At 41.3% G+C, this 24,477-nt stretch overlaps 1 protein-coding gene across 1 annotated transcript in view; it reads right to left on the reverse strand.

Moving 5' to 3' along the window:
- Positions 1–2,382: 2,382 nt before the first annotated feature.
- The window catches only part of LOC115230486 (CD109 antigen), a 48,777-nt gene continuing 26,682 nt past the window's right edge, over positions 2,383–24,477 (reverse strand). Inside the window, exons 11-16 of the mRNA XM_029800651.2 lie at positions 19,352–19,564; positions 17,729–17,902; positions 12,806–12,916; positions 9,054–9,113; positions 5,280–5,468; positions 2,383–2,561 (exon numbers count right to left, since the gene is read on the reverse strand). Coding sequence (XP_029656511.2) covers positions 2,397–2,561; positions 5,280–5,468; positions 9,054–9,113; positions 12,806–12,916; positions 17,729–17,902; positions 19,352–19,564 — 912 coding nt within the window. The 3' untranslated portion in view covers positions 2,383–2,396. The remainder of the gene's footprint in view (positions 2,562–5,279; positions 5,469–9,053; positions 9,114–12,805; positions 12,917–17,728; positions 17,903–19,351; positions 19,565–24,477) is intronic.

Below are 24,477 nucleotides of genomic sequence, written 5' to 3' on the forward strand. Positions count from 1 at the left end.
GTCGCGGATTTAGCAACGAAAATAGTTTGACAAATTAACTAAATGTTGAAGTGAATCGAACGGCTTTTGTGTGTTTCTTAAATGGCTTTCAAACACCTTCCACGCTGCAATTGTTTTCGTTTCAGACACGATCTCAGATCAAATCACTTGCTATGCGAGTACATCTCCCTATATATATATATATATATATATATATAAATATAATGTCAAAGGCAGACCCTAGGAAGAGAAGGGGCAAAGAAATAATAAGTAGCGATCTATTCAAAGGTAGAAACTCCAGGTTAATGTGCAGTAATTTGTGTAGTATAAGTAAATAAATGGAGTTGAAAGCAGGTGTTATTCAAATTCTTTTACTTTCGACATATGTTTCGTAGACAACATTGGTTTTATTCCAAAGGAATAAACGGTGTAAAATAATGTAATCTTCTCATCAGGGAAGAAAGAGAGCCTATCTCAACAACAAGATATTATAACAATTTTGATGACTGCATAAATGATAAACAGAATGCTATTAAGTATTTTAAAAAAACTGTTAGTAGATCCAACATCTATATATCCCTCTTTATTTATAATAATAATAATGAAATTATTGTATACAGTGCTCAGGTGCACCACAACTTGTCAGAAAGTGCATATAAGGTGTATGCAGTAATGTACAAATGTCTGGAAAGCGAACAGTGTATGAGTCAGATACATGCTTGTGTGTATGGAGGGGAGAAAATCAAGTGTAGTGTTGGCGAATCTCAGGAAGCATGGAAGTTTTGAAGGATGCAGTGCTCCGACAACTAACAACTGATGCTGGCAGTTTCTTCCATGCTTCAGCAACTCTCAGCATGAAAAAATGTTTCCTAAAGTCATGGGAGCTCTGCTGTTTTCTGACTTTGTAAACATGTCCACGGGTGTTAGATAGGTGGAGTTTGAAAAGATGCTCAGAGTTATTGTTTGTAAGATGGTTAACAATTTTATGGGTGTCTGCCAAGTCAGCTGCCAGATGTCGGAGTTTCAATGTGTCCATGCCCAGGGGAGTAAGGCCCTCAGAATATGGCAAATGCCTGATGGAGGGTATTCTTTTGGTTGCACATTGCTGAATGGCTTCCAGACAATTAATAGTCTGGGCAAGATAGGGGTTCCAGACCGGTGATGCAAATTCCAGGCGATGTCTTACCATAGCTATATAAAGCCACAGATAGATAGCCGGAGAGTGGCTCACAAAGGACTTGGTGAGTGATGCCAAGACATCCTCAGCCTTCTTGGCAATTTTAGCGATGTGTTTTGTCCAACGCAAATTGTTGTCGACAATAACACCCAGGTCACGTTCACATGAAGACTTTTTGAGAATAGTGTTGTGGAGGGTGTAAGAGACACTGGGTTTTACAGTCTTAATGGAATACACTTCTATATATATATATATATATATATATATAATTATTCAAAGGAATTCCAACTCTGTCTGTTTTTTATGTTTTACTTATATTCTTTATAATATTAATGTAGAATATAGAATATATAGTATAAATAATATATCTATAGTAAAATGAAATGAAATATTGATTGTCTTATTGAATAGATGAAATATTGAATATAAAATATTAAGGGACTAGTATACTTTCTTGCATTTAAGCAGTCTTCAAGGTCCCAGGTTGTGACAGGAATGTTTCAACTGTCTATATCAGTGGTTTTCAACCAGGGTTCCATGGAACCTTAGGGTTCCGCCAGTACAGTCCAGGGGTTCCACAAGAAGTTACAAAACTGCTAAAATCGGCAGTAATTTTTAAGTCTCCTGAGCAGATATGTGTCCATAAGACTATTAAATTATTGCACAGGGGTTCCTCGAGCCAGTGGAATGTTTCCTTGGGGTTCCGCTCCAGCAAAAAGTTTGAAAAGCACTGGTCTTATATTATATATATAATATATATATATATATATATATATATATATTTAAAAAAGGAGATGTGGAACACGAGTTGTGATATATAAAAAAGGAAATGAGAAAATGCTGACAAAATTTAAGTAATTTAAGTAATTTAATTAGGTGAAAGTTCTTTTTCCGGTTGCACATTTGTTATGCTTATCAAAAGATAATTTTTTTAAAGAGAGATAGAGTTCTTTTCTGATAGATTTTTTTCCTCTTATATATATATGGGTGGTGGGGTTGTATATGTATATATTTATACACAAGCATCTTACATTAGCAAGGGTCACATTGGGTAATATATATGTGTCAGAAGAAAACACCCCTGAGCCAATGTTTCTGGTAGTAATTGTAAAGATGAATATACATTGGTATATTAAAATGATGTTTAGAATATTACTTTGAATTACAATTTACAGTTATAATTTACAAAAGACACTCTAAGACAGAATAGTCGTGTCATAGATTTGGCATCAGAAAGTTTTTAAAGACAACTTACTATTTCAGAGATCGAATCGGTTTTCTTAGAGAGTAAAAAGACACTCTTGTCAACAGCAGCGACAAAGGCCATTGTATTAGGGCTGCTCTGGATTATCAATTCTGCTTCCTTGCCTGGTTCCACAGGGGATTCTTTAAATTTAGCATTTAGCTGAAATATAATTGAAACAAAGACAATGAGTTTTTCATGTTGATATACAAGAAACTTGATGTGAACTCCTGTAGTGAAACAGATTTTGTTGCATCATGGGACGCTTATAGGCGCAGGAGTGGCATAGGCACAGGAGTGGCTGTGTGGTAAGTAGCTTGCTAACCAACCACATGGTTCCGGGTTCAGTCCCACTGTGTGGCATCTTGGGCAAGTGTCTTCTGCTATAGCCCCGGGCCGACCAATGCCTTGTGAGTGGATATGGTAGACGGAAACTGAAAGAAGCCTGTCGTATATATGTATATATATATATATGTGTGTATGTGTTTGTGTGTCTGTGTTTGTACCCCTAGCATTGCTTGACAACCGATGCTGGTGTGTTTACGTCCCCGTCACTTAGTCGTTCGGCAAAAGAGACTGATAGAATAACTACTCGGGGTCGAGTTGCTCGACCAAAGGCGGTGCTCCAGCATGGCCGCAGTCAAATGACTGAAACATGTAAAAGAGTTATGCCAATAATAAATACACACAATCTTGTTCTCTTTCACTTCTTTGTCCTTCGTCAATTGGTTTTAACTATTTAACCAGTTAACCGGTTAAGTGTCTGATGAATCATCATCATCATCATCGTTTAGCATCCGCTTTCCATGCTAGCATGGGTTGGACGGTTCAACTGGGGTCTGGGAAGCCAGAAGGCTGCACCAGGCCCAGTCTGATCTGGCAGTGTTTCTACAGCTGGATGCCCTTCCTAACGCCAACCACTCCATGAGTGTAGTGGGTGCTTTTTACGTGCCACCAGCACAGGTGCCAGACGAGGCTGGCAAACGGCCACGATCGGATGGTGCTTTTTACGTACCACTGGCACGGGGGCCAGGCGAGGCTGGCAAACGGTCACGATCGGATTGTGCTTTTTACGTGCCACCAGTACGGGGGCCAGGTGAGGCTGGCAATGGCCACGATCGGATGGTGCTTTTTACGTGCAGTAATAAATCAATCAGTAAAGACAGAAAATAGAGTGAGTTGGTAGAACAGTCGGAAATCAATGAATGGTAGGCAACGTGCATTTCTGTTGAGATGAGCATTAAAGGATTTGTTGGATACTCAGGAGTCTTGGACTTACTGCAAAGAAGACAAAAGATGTTGCTAAAAAAATTTTAGGAAGCTGCTGAAAAAGGAAGCCATTGCATCCATCTCAAGAGAGAGGACCAGTGGTGCAATAAGAATTAGCATTGCAGATGGCAGAAACATCTGGCCAAGAGTTGCAACAACTGACTCGTGTCGTTGTGTGGGAGATTTGTTACTTACATTCGTGGGTGGCCCTGGGCAAAGGTGGTGTCACAGTGGAAAGGGCTGAAACATCCATTTTTGACACCCATTATTCCTGGGAGTGTCATGTGGGTAGAGACCTCAGGCTACTCTATAGGGTCCTATCAGATGCAACCATTACTACACTTTTCTGCTGGATTACCAAACATGATCAACCAAGACTATGGATATTATGTAACCATTTCGACTTGGTCTACCAAGGTCTCCTGCATGTAATTGGATTAGGGACTTCAAACAACTCCTCTATAGGGTCCTGCAGATGCAACCATTATTACACTTTTCTGCTGGATTTCCAAACATGATCAACCAAGACTATGGATATTATAGAGCAGGCTCATTCTTGGTCTACCCCTACATCTGCCAGTTGGCTCAGTTTGAAGAATTCATCTTGCAGTTCTTTCCTGTGACATTCTAACTACATGTCCATAGTTCCAGAGCTGTGACCTCTCACTGTGGAGAAGTAGCAGATCCATTACAAATACAAGCTTGGAGCCTGGCACAAATAAAATCACTAAACGCTACAATATGAAAAGGGTTAGAAAAAGAAATAACAGCCATATTGCATCATCTTTTGCATAGATAAACATGGGAGATGTTTGGGCCTTAAGTATAGGGGTTGATTTGAAACATATATTGCAATCTCCGTCCAGTGCTGGTATAATGAGCAAAAAAAGCCTGTAAATTCTTGTGGAAAGCGTAGAGTAAATCATAAAGGATGTGTGTACCAGGGTATCGAAGCAGGTTTGGGTACACTGAAACAGGCCCAGGAATATGTATACATCATTGTAATATCATTACCTCTCTATGCTTGCATGGGTTTGACAGAATTTATTTGAAGCAAATTTTCTATGGACAGATGCATATCCTGCCACCAACCTTCACCTGTTCCCCCACAAAAGGTAATAGTTTCCCATGCCCAGATATACTTAACCCTTTTGTTACTATATTTCTGTTGAGATGCTCTGTGTTTCTTTCAATTACTTTAAATATGATAAAGAATTTAGTAAAATAACTTAGTTATCATTAAGCTAGTGTTAAGAACGTAAATTGTGACTAAGGTTTGGTGGAAGATTTTAATTCAAAACTTATAAAAACAAGACATTTGTACTCAGAGCCAGAGGTGGTTTTGGCCGGGTTAGTAACAAAAAGGTTAATATGGAAGCTTGGAAATGAATAACAGCTCATATCACACACGCACACACACACACACACAAGCAAGAGGCTTGTTGCAGGTCTGTCTGCCAATCAAATCCATTCTCAAGGTAGAAGACGTTTGTCCGAGGTTCCATTCAAGAGAACTACATCCAGAACTATGTGGTTGGGAAGTAGATGTCTTAGCACAAAGCTACACCTGTGCCCATGCATGTATACAGAAAATAAGGTACACCAACTTACTGATACATTTGTAGGTCTTTTCACATCAACACTAGCTGATGCACTAAGAAGTTCTCCATATTTCTCATTGTAACCAACCACTAAGTCGGCTTTTAAAAACATTCCATTGGTATCAAATGAAATTGTAGCAAATTTTGCAGCATCTTGTTGGACATGTTTCGAGATGAAGACTTTGGAACGGCTCACAACCTGTAAAAGAAATACATACAGAGTACAGGAATTTTAGTAGTTATTACACACACATGCAAACACATATCATCATCATTCTCTCCCTCTCTCTCTCTTACACACACATGTATGTACATACATATATAGATGAACCCTTTGCATCATCCAGGCAACAACCCTCCAACCCATGGGTTTCTTTTGGGTATTCGTTGCTGGTGAAGGTTTTACAAGGTCGGAAGGCAAATCCTACCTCAACTTCTTTCAGTTACCTTTTACGATACGCAGAGGAAACATTGGCTCTGTTCTTTTGACATGCTGATCCCCCACACAGCACCAGAGCAATGTGAAGTGAAGTGTTTTGTTCAAGAACACAAAATGCTGCCTTGTCCAGGAATTGAACTCATGACCTGGCAATCACGAGCGCAATGCCCTAACCACTAGGCTACATGTGCCTTCACAAGTAAAAGATTAAAGTTAAAGACACAATTACACAAATACATTCCAACACATACGTCATTCATCATCATTGTTCGACCGTGGTCGAGACAATGGAATTTACTATGCTACGCCGGACTTCACGGTTCATCATAGCATTACAGAGGTCCTGTTGCTGGATGCCTGTATCCCTGGAGATTACATCAGGGTAGGAGAGTGTGTGCCCTCTGGTATTGCGAGTAGATGGCTTCCAGAGGAGAAGAGTAGAAATTGCCTCGTTTTCAGATCTACAACAATGTCCAGCAAACTGGACTCTTCTACTTTTCACAAGAGATGACACAGGTTGTAGTTTCCCATATATTTGCATTTTGGTTGGATGACGCTTCCATGAGAGATTTTGAGCTCTCATAAGGAGGCGAGTGTAGGTTCCATCCAACCGCCTCTCAAGCTTCTTTGATAACGTCCAGGTTTCTGAGCCATATAGTAGAATTGGTTCGACTGTGGCTTTGAAGATTTCAAGTTTGAAGTCTCTACTTAGATTTGATGACCAGATCTTATGCATATCATTACAGGCTGACCAGGCCATACCCTTTCTAGTTAGAAAATCTTTTCCAGATGATGATATGTATGACCCAAGATATTTGTAATCAGAAACCATATTTAAGGGCGCATTGTTGAGATATGGACGATGCAATCACTGTTAGACAGGCACTTGTTTATATATTCAGTCTTGGCCTCATTGAGGTAAAGACCTACACAATTTGAGGCTTGTTCGAGAGATTGTAAAAGAGACTGGGCATTGGAGAGAGAATCACTGATAAGAGCGATGTCGCCAGCAAAGTCAGTGTCTGTCAAGTATTTAGCTGGGTGTCTGGAACAACTTCTTGGTTTTATTTCAAAGCCCAAGATATTTGTAATCAGAAACCATATTTAAGGGTGTATTGTTGAGAGTGCAGACACACACACAAACACATCTTTTATCCTTTACTTGTTTCAGTCACTGGAATGTACAACCATAATGCGGCACTGGTTTGAAGAGTTTTAAAAAAATAATAAATGCGCCCTTTTAAAGCCTAGCCAGGCTCATGGGCCCGGTTTCCCGGTTTTGATGGCATATGTGTTCCCCAGCGTTACTCATTTTTGCCAGCTGAGTGAACTGGAGCAACATGAAATGAAGAGTTTTGCTCAAGAACACAACGTGTCACCCGGTCTGGGAATCGAAACCACAATCTTACGATCATGATGCTGACACCCTAACCACTAAGCCACGTGCCTCCATGTTTGAAGTGTTCAGTACATATTAATCTCAGTATTTATTTTTCTTTCAAGTCTGATACCTATTCTGTCAGTCTATTTTGCCAAACCACTAAGTTAGGGGCACATAAACCAAAAAAAAAAAAACACCAGTTGTCAAGCAATCGTTGGGGACAAACATAAGCATGCACACACACATGCACACACACACATGCACACACACATGCACACACACACATGCACACACATATATATAGTGAGAACACATGGCCAAGTGGTTAGGTTGTTGCATTCCAGATCAGGAGATCATGGTTTCAATTCCAAGAACAGGAAGCATTGCATTCTTGAGCAAAACACTATCACATGTTGCTCTGCGATCAATTCAACACCTGACTCATGGCACACAGTGTACCTGTTCAGGTAACTTCAATTTGATGGAGGAAACGAGCTTCTGTACAGCACAGATCTTTTGATCATTAATCATGCAAGCTGTTCAGCAAAAAGCTGAATGCTCATATGTTGTCTTCAACAGTAGAGTCCATTATACATCAATGTGTGTGTGGTAAGTAGCTTGCTTACCAACCACATGGTTCCGGGTTCAGTCCCACTGCGTGGCACCTTGGGCAAGTGTCTTCTACTATAGCCTCTGGCCGACCAAAGCCTTGTGAGTGGATTTGGTAGACGGAAACTGAAAGAAGCCCGTCATATATATGTATGTATATATATATATATATATATATATATATATATATATATATATATATATATATATGTTATACGTGTGTGTGTTTGTCCCCCTAGCATTGCTTGACAACCGATGCTGGTGTGTTTATGTCCCCGTTACTTAGCGGTTCGGCAAAAGATACCGATAGAATAAGTACTGGGCTTACAAAAGAATAAGTCCCGGGGTCGAGTTGCTCGATTAAAGGCGGTGCTCCAGCATTGCCGCAGTCAAATGACTGAAACAAGTAAAAGAGTAAAAGAGTATATATATATATATATATATATATATATATATATATATTATATATATTCTGTTTCAGAGTGACTCTCAAAATACACAAAGTTATAAGAAAGAGAGTGGAGATTGGGATGTGGAGAGATAGGTGGGAGAGAGGGGGAGACAAAGAAGGGGTTAAAAGAGAAAAGGGAGGGAGAGAGAGGGAAAAAGAGGGAGAGAGTTGTTTATAGCTATTTTATATGGGAAAGGCAATGAACAACCAGCACTGATACTTAGTCCTAGATATATCGTGGCAGAGAAAAAAAATCATCAGATGGTCATGGGTGGAAGGGTTTTGATCATAGGTCTAGTGGATCAGAACTGACCTAGGGCTGAGCAAGAACAGGAACATATTAAAGTTTGAAAAAAAGACAGGAGGGCTATGACTGGGTCGTCATTAATCATAAGTCTTGTGAATCAGAGCCAATCCATGACTAAATCAATAAAGATTAAGAACATGGCTGTGTGGTAAGTAGCTTGCTTACCAACCACATGGTTCTGGGTTCAATCCCACTGCGTGGCATCTTGGGAAAGTGTCTTCTTCTATAGCCCCGGGCCAACCAATGCCTTGTGAGTGGATTTGGTAGACGGAAACTGAAAGAAGCCTGTCGTATATATATATATATATATATATATATATATATATATATAATATATATATATATATAATGTATGTGTCTGTGTTTGTCCCCCTAGCATTGCTTGACAACCGATGCTGGTGTGTGTTTACGTCCCCGTCACTTAGCGGTTCGGGAAAAGAGACCGATATAATAAGTACTGGGCTTACAAAAAATAAGTCTCGGGGTCGATTTGCTCGACTAAAGGCGGTGCTCCAGCATGGCCGCAGTCAAATGACTGAAACAAGTAAAAGAGTAAAGAGTAAACAAAAACAAAAAAAGAGTAAAAGAGATACTTACAGTGTAGAAATAGTCGGTTACTGGCGCAGGAAAAACCACCAAGAACTCAGGTTTCGTGGTCTGTAAAGAAAGATTGATGAATAAAACTATGAGACAAAAAGTACTGGAGTTCTGAAACATCATCATCATTATCATCATCATCGTTTAACGTCCGTTTTCCGTGCTAGCGTGGGTTGGACGGTTCGATCGGGGTCTGGGAAGCCAGAAGGCTGCGTCAGGCTCAAGTCTGATCTGGCAGTGTTTCTACAGCTGGATGCCCTTCCTAATGCCAACCACTCCGTGAGTGTAGTGGGTGCTTTATACGTGGCACTGGCACAGGTGCCAGGGGAAGCTGGCAGCCGCCACGATCGGTTGGTGCTTTTTATGTGGCACCAGCACAGGTGCCAGGGGAGGCTGGCACCCGCCACAATCGGTTGGTGTTTTTTAAGTGGCACCGACACAGGTGCCAGGGGAAGCTGGCAACGGACACGAACGGATGGTGCTTTTTACATGCCACCGGCACAGGTGCCAGGGGAGGCTGGCAGCGGCCACGATCGGTTGGTGCTTTTTACGTGGCACCGGCACAGGTGCCAGGGGAGGCTGGCAGCGGCCATGATTGGTTGGTGCATTTTATGTGGCTCCGGCACAGGTGAGGCTGGCAGCGGCCACGATCGGTTGGTGCTTTTTAAGTGGAACCGGCACAGGTGCCAGGGGAGGCTGGCAGCGGCTACGATCGGTTGGTGCTTTTTACATGCCACCGGCACAGAAGCCAGTCAAGGCGGCACTGGCATCAGCCACGTTCAGATGATGCCTTTTACGTGCCACCAGCACAGGGATCACAACTACAATTTCCATTTGATTTTTATTTTGATGTTGATATACTTGACTCAAGTGGCTGTGTGGTAAGTAGCTTGCTAACCAACCACATGGTTCCGGGTTCAGTCCCACTGCGTGGCACCTTGGGCAAGTGCCTTCTACTATAGCCTCGGGCTGACCAAAGCCTTGTGAGTGGATTTGGTAAACGGAAACTGAAAGAAGCCTGTCGTATATATGTATATATATATATATATGTATCTGTGTGTATATGTTTGTGTGTCTGTGTTTGTCCCCCTAGCATTGTTGATATACTTGACTCAAGTGGCTGTGTGGTAAGTAGCTTGCTAACCAACCACATGGTTCCGGGTTCAGTCCCACTGCATGGCTTCTTGGGCAAATGTCTTCTGCTATAGCCCCGGGCCGACCAATGCCTTGTGAGAGGATTTGGTAGACGGAAACTGAAAGAAGCCTGTCGTATATATGTATGTGTGTTTGTGTGTCTGTGTTTATCCCCCAACATTGCTTGACAACCGATGCTGGTGTGTTTACGTCCCTGTAACTTAGCAGTTTGGCAAAAGACATTTGCTCGACTAAAAGGCGGTGCTCCAGCATGGCCGCAGTCAAATGACTGAAACAAGTAAAAAAAAGAAAAAGAAAAAAGAATAGGTCTCCTCGTGCACAGCAGGTCACCCTATGATCCAAAGTAAGCACAGCAATTTATTGATATACATATTCAGATCTACGTATGATATGATAGTTGTCTACACCGTATGCAGTGTCTGGTCACTTCTTCCACTTACACCTTAGATCTATGATGGCGTCTGATGTGGCTTTTTGAACTAGGCAATGTATTGAAAAGACACCCTCATAAATTACAGATCTGCTTTAGACCAACAAGAGCTACAGTTGCTCTCATCTTTGTGGATCTTAAAAAATATATTTTGAGGCCCTCTGTTAGATTTGTAAACCTTATAGCAAATATGGCATTTACAGGTGTGCACAGATATATAGGCAGAGTAGTTGGTAGAGGTTGGTTTTTTATGAGTCAAACAAGGACTGTTATCAGTCAAACGACTTTATCAGTCAAACAAGGACTTTTATCAGTCAAACAAGGACTTTTAACAGTCAAACAAGGACTTTTATCTGTCAAACAAGGACTTTTATCAGTCAAACAAGGACTTTTAACAGTCAAACAAGGACTTTTATCAAACAAGGACTTTTATCAGTCAAACAAGGACTTTTATCTGTCAAACAAGACTTTTATCAGTCAAGCAAGGACTTTTATCAGTCGAACATGGAATTTATCAGTCAAACAAGGACTTTAATCAGTCAAACAAGAACTTTTATCTGTCAAACAAGGACTTTTAACAGTCAAACAAGGACTTTTATCTGTCAAACAAGGACTTTTATCTGTCAAACAAGGACTTTTATCTGTCAAACAAGGACTTTTATCTGTCAAACAAGGACTTTTATCAGTCAAACAAGGACTTTTATCAGTCAAACAAGGACTTTTATCAGTCGAACATGGAATTTATCAGTCAAACATGGAATTTTATCAGTCAAACAAGGACTTTTATCAGTCAAACAAGGACTTTTATCAGTCAAACAAGGACTTTTGTCAGTCAAACAAGGACTCTATCAGTCAAACAAGTGCACTGCCTCCAAGGACTTTAGTCAAATAAATGAACTCCAGTACTAATCTTTTAAGTCTGGTTCTCACTTCGATTATGTCCACCTAAGTTATGGGTACATAAAGTAACCAACAGAAGCTGTTTAGCAGTGAGGGGTGGAGCACAAATGAGGGCAGAAAGGCACATACACAAACATGACTGTGAGGTATAAGTCAAAGGTGAGGCTGTGCTAAAGGCGGCGAGCTGGCAGAATCGTTAGCACGCCGGGCGAAATGCTTAGTGGTATTTCGTCTGCCGTTACGTTGTCAGTTCAAATTCCGCAGAGGTCGACTTTGCCTTTCATCCTTTCGGGGGTCGATAAATTAAGTACCAGTTACGCACTGGGGTCGACGTAATCGACTGAATACCTATGTCTGTCCTTGTTTGTCCCCTCTGTGTTTAGCCCCTTGTGGGTAGTAAAGAAATAGGTATTTCGTCTGTCGTTACGTTGTGAGTTCAAATTCCGCCGAGGTCGACTTTGCCTTTCATCCTTTCGGGGGTCGATAAATTAAGTACCAGTTACGCACTGGGGTCGACGTAATCGACTGAATACCTATGTCTGTCCTTGTTTGTCCCCTCTGTGTTTAGCCCCTTGTGGGTAGTAAAGAAATAGGTATTTCGTCTGTCGTTACGTTGTGAGTTCAAATTCCGCCGAGGTCGACTTTGCCTTTCATCCGTTCGGGGTCGATTAATTAAGTACCAGTTACGCACTGGGGTCGATGTAATCGACTGAATACCTATGTCTGTCCTTGTTTGTCCTCTCTGTGTTTAGCCCCTTGTGGGCAATAAAGAAATAGGTGAGGCTGTGCAGTAAGAAGCTTGCTTCCAAATCCCACATGTGGCGCTTTGGGCAAGTATCCCCTACTATAGAGTTGGGCTGACTGAAGCCATGTGGCTGCATGTGGAAGATGGAAAGTGAAGAACATGTGTGTGTGTGCGTGTGTGTGTCTGTCTGTCCATCTGTCTTAGTGGTTGTGTTGTGTTCAGGAATTAAACCCGATAGAGTAAGTACCAGGCCCTAGCTCTGTAGTACAAATGTCTTGTTTTCATAAGTTTTGAATTAAAACCTTAGTCACAATTAATGTTACTAACACTAACTTAATGATAACTAAGTTATTTTACTAAATTCTTTATTATATTTAAAATAATTGAGAGAAAATCAGAGAATCTCAAAATAAATACAGTAATGAAAGGGTTAACTAAAGACTTTCAAGGCAGTGCCCCAGCATGGCGTAAAAGACAGACAAAAGATTCTTCAGGAGGGAAATGACAGTTCTTTCTTCTTACCTCATCATCTTTTCTGATCAGGGACATTGATCCATATGCTGTTACATGTACTAATATAACCTCCTGTTTTACCTGAAACTTCTTTGACTGATCTACACCGTCATAGACAACCTGAAAAGAGAGGACCAGAAAGTACCATCTATATAATTGGGTTCAACATATATATTATACTAGCAGTATCGCCCGGCGTTGCTCGGGTTTGTAAGGGAAATAACTATAAAGCATTTTTAGAGAGTTATAGCCAAAAAATAGCAAAAAAAATGATGGGCAAATTTTTTTTTGGAGAGTTAAAAAGGTCGAGTTGCGTCCCCTAGACAGTCTGGTTTGTGTTTCTGATTCTCGACCCCACGTCGAATTTATCGATTTTTTTCAGAACTGGGGAACTTTTCAAAATTTTCGCTGCGTTAGTTTTGAATTATGACATTGGGCTATGTGTGTGTCAAGTTTCATCAGAATCGGTTGAAAGCCGTGGTCAGGGTGAGGGTACAACCTAACAGACACGCAGACAGACAAACTGCCATTTATATATAGAGATTGGGTTGTCCGAAAAGTTTACGCCGATTTATAGTAGCTTAGCTTTTGACTTATTTTAGAACATGTTTGAATCCATAAAATAGGATTTGACTACACCTCCATTTAGAGCACAGTTTAAGCTATCTTTTCGTGGAAGAAGGTTTATGTTCCTATAACCTGTGTTAATTCTGTAACCCTTTAAAATGGAAGATAAGAAAGTTCCTTTTCGGCACTTGATGCTTTGGGAACCAGACAAAAATTGCTGCAGCTCGGCGGGGATGTGTTACCCCACCCTCCATATTCACCAAATATTGCTCCTTCGGATTTCCACTTATTCAGGTCTCTGCAGAATAGTCTTAATGGTAAAAATTTCAATTCCTTGGATGACGTAAAAAGATACCTTGATGAATTCTTTGCCATGAAACCACCTCAGTTCTGGGAAGAGGGTATTTTCAAGTTAAAGGAAAAATGGAGATGCATTGTGCAACAAAATGGTTCATATTTGGTTGATTAAAAATGTAATGGCAAGTATTTATTGACCTTTTTCTTTCCTTTAAAAATCAGCACGAACTTTCCAGATAACCCAATATATATAATATATTTATATATATATATATACACATACACTATATTATTTATCTTCATATAGAGAGAATGTTTCTTAAACCTTTTTTACTTATACCGTAAATCATCAAGTATAGTCTGCCCTTGAGTATAATACAAAGGGGATTTTTAGGGGCTGTACCTCTGGAAAACCTAAACCTTGCGTATAATACGCACCCCTTCTCTAACTTGAGTCAAGGAGGTCTATATAACGTCCTTGGTTTGTAAAACTGTATACAGTAACGTCCTTTATTATTATTGTATATATAACATAATGCAAACGTGTAGCTTTTTTGTGCATTTTGTTTGCAGGAAATAAAGAAATAACAGTAATAACATTTAATAAATGTTGCTTACTGCAAGTCATGGATGATTCTTTTGACTTCATTGCTTTCAGGCTTAGCTTAAGGTATTTTTGTGCTGGACATCACAAAATGCGTCTGAATAAACATTGCCGGACAGCAAATAGAGATTCGGACATTGCTTAGAAAATAATTTTCATTTTTAACCTCGTGTATAGTATGCACTAGGGATTTTGGCCTTTAAATTTTGGGGGAAAAATGCAGATTATACTCGAGGATTTACGATATTTCAGAATATGTGTTAGCCAGATCAGTTACAGTTCTTACACAACTAGACTCAACACTACCTAAACATGTTTTTGTCTTTCATCTTTCATAATCATATTATGACTATCCTAATATGTTATATGACACTAACTCCATCTAGTCTTCTGTAACAATATAATATTCGGATCTTTTCGGTTTGAACGGCAGTTTTTTCTAGAGGTGTCATATGAAATTGTCACCCATAATTATGACCCTAGTATCAATCTATTGCATTTCAATCTGTTTTAGGGTTAGAGTGAGTTAGGGTTAGGGGTGGGGGAAGGGTATAATTTTTTCTTCACAAATGTAAATAAACCCAATCTGTTTCTTAAATGTGGGACATATTCATACGGCACAGAATGTTTTTTTTACCTCAATGGACGTCATTGATTGGTTGAAATTGCAGAAATTGAAGAAAAAAAACAACAAATATCTTACAAACTATAGAATTTTCTCAATAAAGCCAAGAGAAAAAAGATGTTTTATAAACACATTCTACCAGAATACGAAGTTTAAAATTTTTTAGTTACCTGGAAATTATGTTAAAAACTACCGTTCAAACCGAAAAGATCCTAATGTTCTTCTGATATTTTCTTTTTGAAGTATTCTTCTTTTGCATTGAGGAGAATGGTAATATGCAATTTAATTTAATTATAATTAAATCAATTAAAAATTTTTTCCATGTTTCTTACATGTTAATATTACCATTTGAAACGATCGCATGCAAGGATTAAAATTTTATAAAACTTTTAACATCTCTTCTCTATCTTTAATTGTTTGAGTTTCTTTCTATAGGATACATCATCATCATCATCATCATCATCGTTTAACGTCCGTTCTCCATGCTAGCATGGGTTGGACGGTTCGACTGGGGTTCTGGGAAGCCAGAAGGCTGCACCAGGCTCCAGTCTTATCTGGCAATGTTTCTACAGCTGGATGCCCTTCCTAACGCCAACCACTCCTTGAGTGTAGTGGGTGCTTTTTACGTGCCACCTGCACAGGTGCCAGGCAAGGCTGGCAATGGCCACGGTCGGATTGGTGCAATTTACGTGCCACCGGCATGGAAGCCAGTCGAGGCGGCGCTGGCAACGGCCACGATTCGGATGGTGCTTTTTACGTGCCACCGACGCGGAAGCCAGTCGAGGCGGCGCTGGCAACGGCCACGATTTGGATGGTGCTTTTTACGTGCCACCTGCACAGAAGCCAGTCGAGGCGGCGCTGGCATCGGCCACGAGTCGGATAGTGCTTTTTACGTACCACCAGCCCAGGGGTCCTGGCATCTACCGGGTGCCAGTCATAGGATTGGTTCAATTTCGATTTCGATTTCACTTGCCCCAACATGTCTTCGCAAGCAAACATATACATGTTCTATAAATACTCATAACACACCGTATACTTTTAACATTTTCACATTTTTTTTTTTGAAAAATACAACAGTAATCTACCAATTCAATATATCATCATCATCATCATCATCATCGTTTAGCGTCCGTTTTCCATGCTAGCATGGGTTGGACGGTTCTACTGGGGTCTGTGAAGCCAGAAGGCTTCATCAGGCCCAGTCAAATCTGGCAGTGTTTCTACGGCTGGATGCCCTTCCTAACGCCAACCACTCCGTGAGTATAGTTGGGAGCTTTTTACGTGCCACCCGCACAGGTGCCAGACAGAGCTGGCAAACGGCCACGAACGGATGGTGCTTTTTATGTGCCACCGGCACGAGGGCCAGGCGAGGCTGGCAACGGACACGAACGGATGGTGCTTTGTACGTGCCATCGGCACGAGGCCAGTCGGGGCGGTGTTGGCAACGGTCACGAAACGGAAGGTTCTCTTACATGCCACCGGCACTGGTAACACATCTGCAATTTCCATTGATCGATTTCGATTCTGATCCTCACTTGCCTCAACAGGTCTTCACAAGAATCTTTATTAGAAATTTAAGTTTGGAATCTCCCAAAGTAAATAATGAAATAGAACTCAACCCTTTCTCTCTCTCTCTCTCTCTCTCTCACACACACACACATGTATGTACATACATATATATATTTCTTTACTACCCACAAGGGGCTAAACACAGAGAGGACAAACAAGGACAGACAAACGGATGAAGTCGATTATATCGACCCCAGTGCGAAACTGGTACTTAATTTATCGATCCCGAAAGGATGAAAGGCAAAGTCGACCTCGGCGGAATTTGAACTCAGAACGTAGCGGCAGACAAAATACGGCTACGCATTTCGCCCGGTGTGCTAACGTTTCTGCCAGCTCGCTGCCATATGTACATATGTATATAGATGATCCCTTTGCATCATTCAGGCAACAACCCTCCAACCCATGGGTTCCTTTTGGGTATTCGTTGCTGGTGAAGGTTTTACAAGGTCAGAAGGCAAATCCTACCTCAACTTCTTTTAGTTACCTTTTACGATACGCAGAGGAAACATTGGCTCTGTTCTTTTGATATGCTGATCCCCCACACAGCACCAGAGCAATGTGAAGTGAAGTGTTTTGTTCAAGAACACAAAATGCTACCTTGTCCAGGAATTGAACTCATGACCTGGTAATCACGAGCGCAATGCCCTAACCACTAGGCTACATGTGCCTTCACAAGTAAAAGATTAAAGTTAAAGACACAATAACACAAATACATTCCAACACATACGTCATTCATCATCATTGTTCGACCGTAGTTGAGACAATGGAATTTACTATGCTACGCCGGACTTCATGGTCCATCATAGCATCACAGAGGTCCTGTTGCTGGAGGCTTGTATCCCTAGAGATTACATCAGGGTAGGGGAGTGTGCGCCCTCTGGAATCGCGAGTAGATGGCTTCCAGAGGAGAAGAGCAGAAATTACCTCGTTTTCAGCTCTACAACAATGTCCAGCAAACTGGACTCTTCTACTTTTCACAAGAGATGACACAGGTGGTAGTTTCCCATATATTTGTACTTTGGATGGATGACGCTTCCACGAGAGATTTTGAGCTCTCATAAGGAGGCGAGTGTAGGTTCCATCCAACCGCCTGAAATGATATGCATAAGATCTGGTCGTCAAATCTAAGTAGAGACTTCAAACTTAAAATCTTCAAAGCCACAGTCGAACCAATTCTACTACATGGCTCAGAAACCTGGACTTTATTAAAGAAGCCAACACACACACTAACATTGACAGTCACACATTAAAAGATAACAAAAGGTTTTACCTCCACTGGCAACCTATCACGATTTGGTGGAGTAAATCCAAATTCAACAATGCCATCTTCAGGGATCTTAGAAGATTTACTGTAATTGAAGCCTTCAATGTTAATGGAAATTTTCAAAGGGTTCTTTCTGTCTTCATCAGTCAGAGGCTGTCTATCAACACGTTGCACCGTCACCTGTTAAAGAAATAAAAATAATATAATTTCTGTCTTCTTTTGAGCTTTCCAGCTACTCCCACCCAACATTACGCTTACTTACTTGTACTTGTGGCGACATTCACCCCGGGTGGGTCGAGTCGGCTTCTTCTACCACCCTCGAGGCATCTCGAACCATGGCAGTGGAAGAAGTTTTGTGGGAATATGTGGATTTCACAAGCGGTCCCCAACAATCCCGCATGTAGATACATCCTGTTTGCCGCAGACGCAGGGGCAGAACGACCGAGGAGCCGCCAGTTGCTGAAACAGACACTCCGAGGATTTTCACCAGAGCCCCATCTGCCGGGTTGTGGCCTTAATCCCACTCAGTATCAGACCAATCTGCCTTGGGTAGCCCTACCAGGAACCGAAGTTCCCAACGGCATAGCTCTGACACTACCCGTTGCCAGCATCCCCACCACGGTGAGGAGGGGATGGACTTTGGGGACACATTATGCAATGTTGGGTAGCCATGTATCCCTTCTATAGAAAGGCACCTGGGCATTCTATATTTTTGAGATGAGGAATTATGTACATTATTTACAATGGATGGATAGTTGTCCCCATCTGGCAGAACCCTAAGGTTCCGCGGAACCCTGGTTGAAAACCACTGCTATATACCCATAGTTTTTAACCCTTTCGTTACCAACCTGGCTGAAACCACCTCTGGCTCTGTAGTACAAATGTCTTGTTTTCATAAGTTTTGAATTAAAATCTGAGTCACAATTTATGTTCCTAACACTAGCTGAATGATAACCAAGTTATTTTACTAAATTCTTTGTTATATTTAAGATTAATTGAAAGAAACACAGAGCATCTCAACAGAAATATGGTAACAAAAGGGTTAAAGTCACCATGATATTTTTAACCCTTTTGATACCAATCCAGCTGAAACCGCCTCTGGCTCTGTAGTAGAAATATCTTGTTTTCATAAGTTTTGAATTATAATCTTCCACCAAACCTTAGTCACAATTTATGTTCCTAACACTAGCTGAATGATAACCAAGTTATTTTACTTTGTTATATTCAAAATTAATTGAAAGAAACACAGAGCATCTCAACAGAAATAGGGTAACAAAAAAGTTAAAGTCCCCATGATATTTTTAACCCTTTCAATACCAAACCTGGTTCTGTAGTACAAATGTCTTGTTTTCATAAGGTTGGAATTAAAATCTTCCACCAAACCTTAGTCACAATTTATGTTCCTAACACTAGCTGAATGATAACTAAGTTATTTTACTAAGTTATTTTACTAAGTTATTTTACTAAATTCTTTGTTATATTTCAAGTAATTGAAAGAAACACAGAGCATCTCAAAGTAAATATGGTAACGAAAGGGTTAAAGTAATCCAATTCTGTACGTGCGCACTGAAACTTCCGCAGAAGCATCACTGCACTTCATAAAACTATATTACGCTTAGAGAAACTTACCTTAAACCTTGACGTCACATTCGGTTCATACAGGTTTTCTTCATAGTGCTGCATTATTCTAATTGGAAAAGAAGTGACAGAGGTGGCCGTTAAGTCAGCATAGTAGACATTCTTATCCAAGTCATTTTCAACCGAAGCATTAATATTGAAATAATGGCAGACTCCAGAAGCATATTCACCCAGGTTAATTTTGAAAGTGGTCTCTTTTGTGATCTGTAACATCAAAAATATACGATATCAATGGCATACAATTCTCACTGGTTGGTAATCTTTTATCCTTTATTTGTTTCAGTCATTTCATTGTGGCCATGCTGGGGCACGACCTCTCTCTCTTTACTCTTTTACTCTTTTACTTGTTTCAGTCATTTGACTGCGGCCATGCTGGAGCACCACCTTTAATCGAACAACTCGACACCGGGACTTATTCTTTTGTAAGCCCAGTACTTATTCTATCGGTCTCTTTTGCCGAACCGCTAAGTAACGGGGACATAAACATGCCAGCATCAGTTGTCAAGCAATGCTAGGGGGACAAACACAGACATACAAACACACACATGCATATATATACATATATACGACGAGCTTCTTTCAGTTTCCGTCTACCAAATCCACTCACAAGGCTTTGGTCAGCCCGAGGCTATAGTAGAAGACACTTGCCCAAGGTGCCACGCAGTGGGACTGAACCCGGAACCATGTGGTTGGTAAACAAGCTACTTACCACACAGCCACTCCTGCGCCTCCTGCGACCTCAAAGGATTTTTAGTCGAATGTATTGACTACAGTACTTGCTTTTAATTAGCTTGGTACTAAGACAATCAGTTTCTTTTGCCAAACCAGTAAGTTACAGGGATGTAAACAAACCACCACCGGTTGTCAAGCAGTCGTGGAGGAGGGACAAACACAGACATGCATACATAGACATATGTGTGTGTGTGTGTGTGTGTGTGATGAACTTCTTTCAGTTTCTTATTTCTTTACTACCCACAAGGGGCTAAACACATAGAGGACAAACAAGGACAGACAAATGGATTAAGTCGATTATATTGACCCCTGTGTGTAACTGGTACTTATTTAATCGACCCCGAAAGGATGAAAGGCAAAGTCGACCTCGGCAGAATTTGAACTCAGAATGTAGCGGCATATGAAATACCTATTTCTTTACTACCCACTAAGGGCTACACACAGAGGGGACAAACAAGGACAGACAAATGGATTAAGTCGATTATATTGACCCCTGTGTGTAACTGGTACTTATTTAATCGACCCCGAAAGGATGAAAGGCAAAGTCGACCTCGGCAGAATTTGAACTCAGAATGTAGCAGCATATGAAATACCTATTTCTTTACTACCCACTAAGGGCTACACACAGAGGGGACAAACAAGGACAGACAAATGGATTAAGTCGATTATATTGACCCTGTGTGTAACTGGTACTTATTTAATCGACCCCGAAAGGACGAAAGGCAAAGTCGACCTCGGCAGAATTTGAACTCAGAATGTAGCGGCAGATGAAATACCTATTTCTTTACTACCCACTAAGGGCTACACACAGAGGGGACAAACAAGAACAGACAAATGGATTAAGTCGATTATATTGACCCCTGTGTGTAACTGGTACTTATTTAATCGACCCCGAAAGGACGAAAGGCAAAGTCAACCTCGGCAGAATTTGAACTCAGAACGTAGCGGCAGACGAAATACCTCTAAGCATTTCGCCCAGCGTGCTAATGTTTCTGCCAGCTTGCAACCTTAACTTTCAGTTTCCGTCTACCAAATCCACTCACAAGGCTTTGGTCGGTCCGAGGCTATAGTAAAAGATACTTGTCCAAGGTGCCACGCAGTGGGACTGAACCCAGAACCATGTGGTTGGGAACCAAGTTTCTTACTGTACCTACAGAATAGAATTTATAAAAAAGGAAGGAAAATTCCAAGAATTGCTCTCGTTCAATCCTGGAACACCTGTTGTGCATACAAGAGATGTGAGTCCATCTCACACAGCCAGCCATTGCCTTTTTTTTTTTTTTTTATCCAAAAGGGGTTTTTCACCTAGTATTTTCATACCACTAAGGGAGCAAGCTGGCAGAGTCATTAGCATGCCTGACAAAATATAGGCAGCATTCCATCAGTCGTTATGTTCTGAGTTCAAATTCTACTGAAATCAACCCCAGGACTTATTCTTTGGAAGCCTAGTACTTATTCTATCAGTCTCTTTTGCCAAACCGCTAAGTTACGGGGACGTAAACACACCAGCATCGGTTGTCAAGCGATGTTGGGGGGACAAACACAAACACACAAGCATACACACACACATACATATATATATTCATATATACGATGGGCTTCTCTCAGTTTCCATCTACCAAATCCACTCACAAGGCTTTGGTCGGCCTGAGGCTTCAGTAGAAGAAACTTGCCCAAGGTGCCACGCAGTGGGAATGAACCCGGAACCATGTGGTTCGTAAGCAAGCTACTTACCACACGGCCACTCCTGCGTTTATAGATTCTTATGAAGTCAACAACATTCAAGTTCTTAAAGTCAATAGAAAAATTCTAAGGACTACTTTGGTCCAGCAGTAAAACAGCTGTCATGGTTAAAAATGATGTGGGTTTGAGTACCTTTGGCAGCCTTTGACTTTTTCTATTCATAAGAGCTTCTCAACCTAATTTTTACATGCTATTATTGACATGTACTTCAAGATACAACTTCAAAAGAGAATTACTAAAAATATATTTTAATAGGTTCAGGTGTGTCTATGTGGTAAGAAGCTTGCTTCCCAACCATATGGTTTTGGGTTCAGGCCTGCTGCATGGTACCTTGGGCAAGTGTCTTCTACTACAGCCTTGGGCTGACAAAAGCCTTGTGAGTGGATTTGGTGGATAGAAATTGAAAGAAGCCTGTCATGGGCAATGACTAGTGACCTTTGGAAATATGCTGTGCTTGAGAAGACCCGGCAAGCCAAGTGAGACCATAGCCTCGTGGACTATGCCAGGGGTGTAACCAGCCCACTTATGCATACCTTTCCTTCACTGGACACTAAACTCTGCTTGCGAAGACTTGTTGAGGCAAGTGAAATCGAAATCAAATTCGATGACTGGCATCTGTGTTAGTGGAGCGCTAAGAGCACCATCTGTGATCGTTGCCAGAGCAGCTGACTGGCTTCCATGCCTGTGGCACGTAAAAAGCCCCATTCGAATGTGAGCCTTACTGGCACTTGTGCCGGTGGCAAGTGAAAAAACATTTGAGTGAGGTCATTGCCAGTGCCACTGGACTAACTTCTGTGCAGGTGGCACGTAAAAAGCACCATTTGAGAATGGCCATTGCCAGTACCACCTGACTGGCCCTTGTGCCAGTGGCACATAAAAGCACCCACTACACTCTCAGAGTGGTTGGCACTAGGAAGGGCATCCAGCTGTAGAAACTCTGCCAGATCAGATTGGAGCCTGGTGCAGCCGTTTGGTTCGCCAGTCCTCAGTCAAATCGTCCAGCCCATGCTAGCATGGAAAGCGGACGTTAAATGATGATGATGATGATAATGTGTGTATATATATATATATATATATATATATATATATGCACATATCTATGTATGTGTTTGCCCTCCACCATCACTTGACATACAATGATGGTGTGTTTATGTCCCTGTAACTTAGCAGTGCAGCAAAAGAGACTGATAGAATAAGTCCTGGAGTCGATTTCTTCAACTTGAAGGTGGTGTTCCAGCATGGCCAAAGTCAAATGACTGAAACAAATAAAAGAATAATACAAATTTATTCCTAACAACATAAGCAGTATTAGTTCAAAACAGAACACTGTATGGGGAAGCACTCCGTCGGTTACGACGACGAGGGTTCCGGTTGATCCGATCAACGGAACAGCCTGCTCGTGAAGTTAACGTGTAAGTGGCTGAGCACTCCACAGACACGTGCACCCTTAACGTAGTTCTCGGGGATATTCAGCGTGACACAGAGAGTGACAAGGCCGGCCCTTTGAAATACAGGTACAACAGAAGCAGGAAGTAAGAGTGAGAAAAAGTTGTGGTGAAAGAGTACAGCAGGGATCACCACCATCCCCTGCCGGAGCCTCGTAGAGCTTTACGTGTACCCTTAACGTAGTTCTCGGGGATATTCAGCATGACACAGAGAGTGACAAGGCTGGCCCTTTGAAATACAGGTACAACAGAAGCAGGAAGTAAGAGTGAGAGAAAGTTGTGGTGAAAGAGTACAGCAGGGATCACCACCATCCCCTGCCGGAGCCTCGTAGAGCTTTACGTGTACCCTTAACGTAGTTCTCGGGGATATTCAGCGTGACACAGAGAGTGACAAGGCTGGCCCTTTGAAATACAGGTACAACAGAAACAGGAAGTAAGAGTGAGAGATGGTTGTGGTGAAAGAGTACAGCAGGGATCACCACCATCCCTGCCGGAGCCTCGTGGAGCTTTTAGGTGTTTTCGCTCAATAAACACTCACAACGCCCAGTCTGGGAATCGAAACTGCGATCCTACGACCGCGAGTCCGCTGCCCTAACCACTGGGCCATTGCGCCTCCACTGTATATCATACTTAATGCAGATTTACAGTTGAAAGCCTTAAAACTGCAGCATTCGTCTCGAGAAAGCATCTCATATCTTTCATTGCTTACTTGTTTTAGTCACTGGACTGCAGCCATGCTGGGGTACCATGGTGGGGTACCATGCTGAAGGGTTTGCTCAAACAAATTGACCTCCATTATTTAGTGGTACATATTCTATTGGTCTGCTTTTACTGACTTATGGGAATGTAAACAAACCAACACCATTGGTCAAGCAGTGGTGGGGTACAAACACAAACATACACACACATGCTGAACATCTTTCAATTTCTGTCTACCAAATCCACTCACAAGGCTTGAGCTATAGTGGAACATACTGGTACTAGGACAAAATCCCACTGAGAAACAAAAATACCCACCCAGACAAAATCCCCCAGGATATTGTTCTTTATTTACCATAAAAATATTTTAGGAAAATGTAAGTTTATAAAAGAAATTAAAATATTTATTATTGATAAGAACAATAATAATTTTGTCCTTGGAGGGGATTTTGTCCTTGTGGGAATTTGGTTCTGATACTAAAGATATTTGCCTATGGT

The sequence above is a fragment of the Octopus sinensis genome, unplaced genomic scaffold (genome assembly GCF_006345805.1).
Source record: "Octopus sinensis unplaced genomic scaffold, ASM634580v1 Contig15624, whole genome shotgun sequence".
NCBI classification, from domain to species: domain Eukaryota; kingdom Metazoa; phylum Mollusca; class Cephalopoda; order Octopoda; family Octopodidae; genus Octopus; species Octopus sinensis.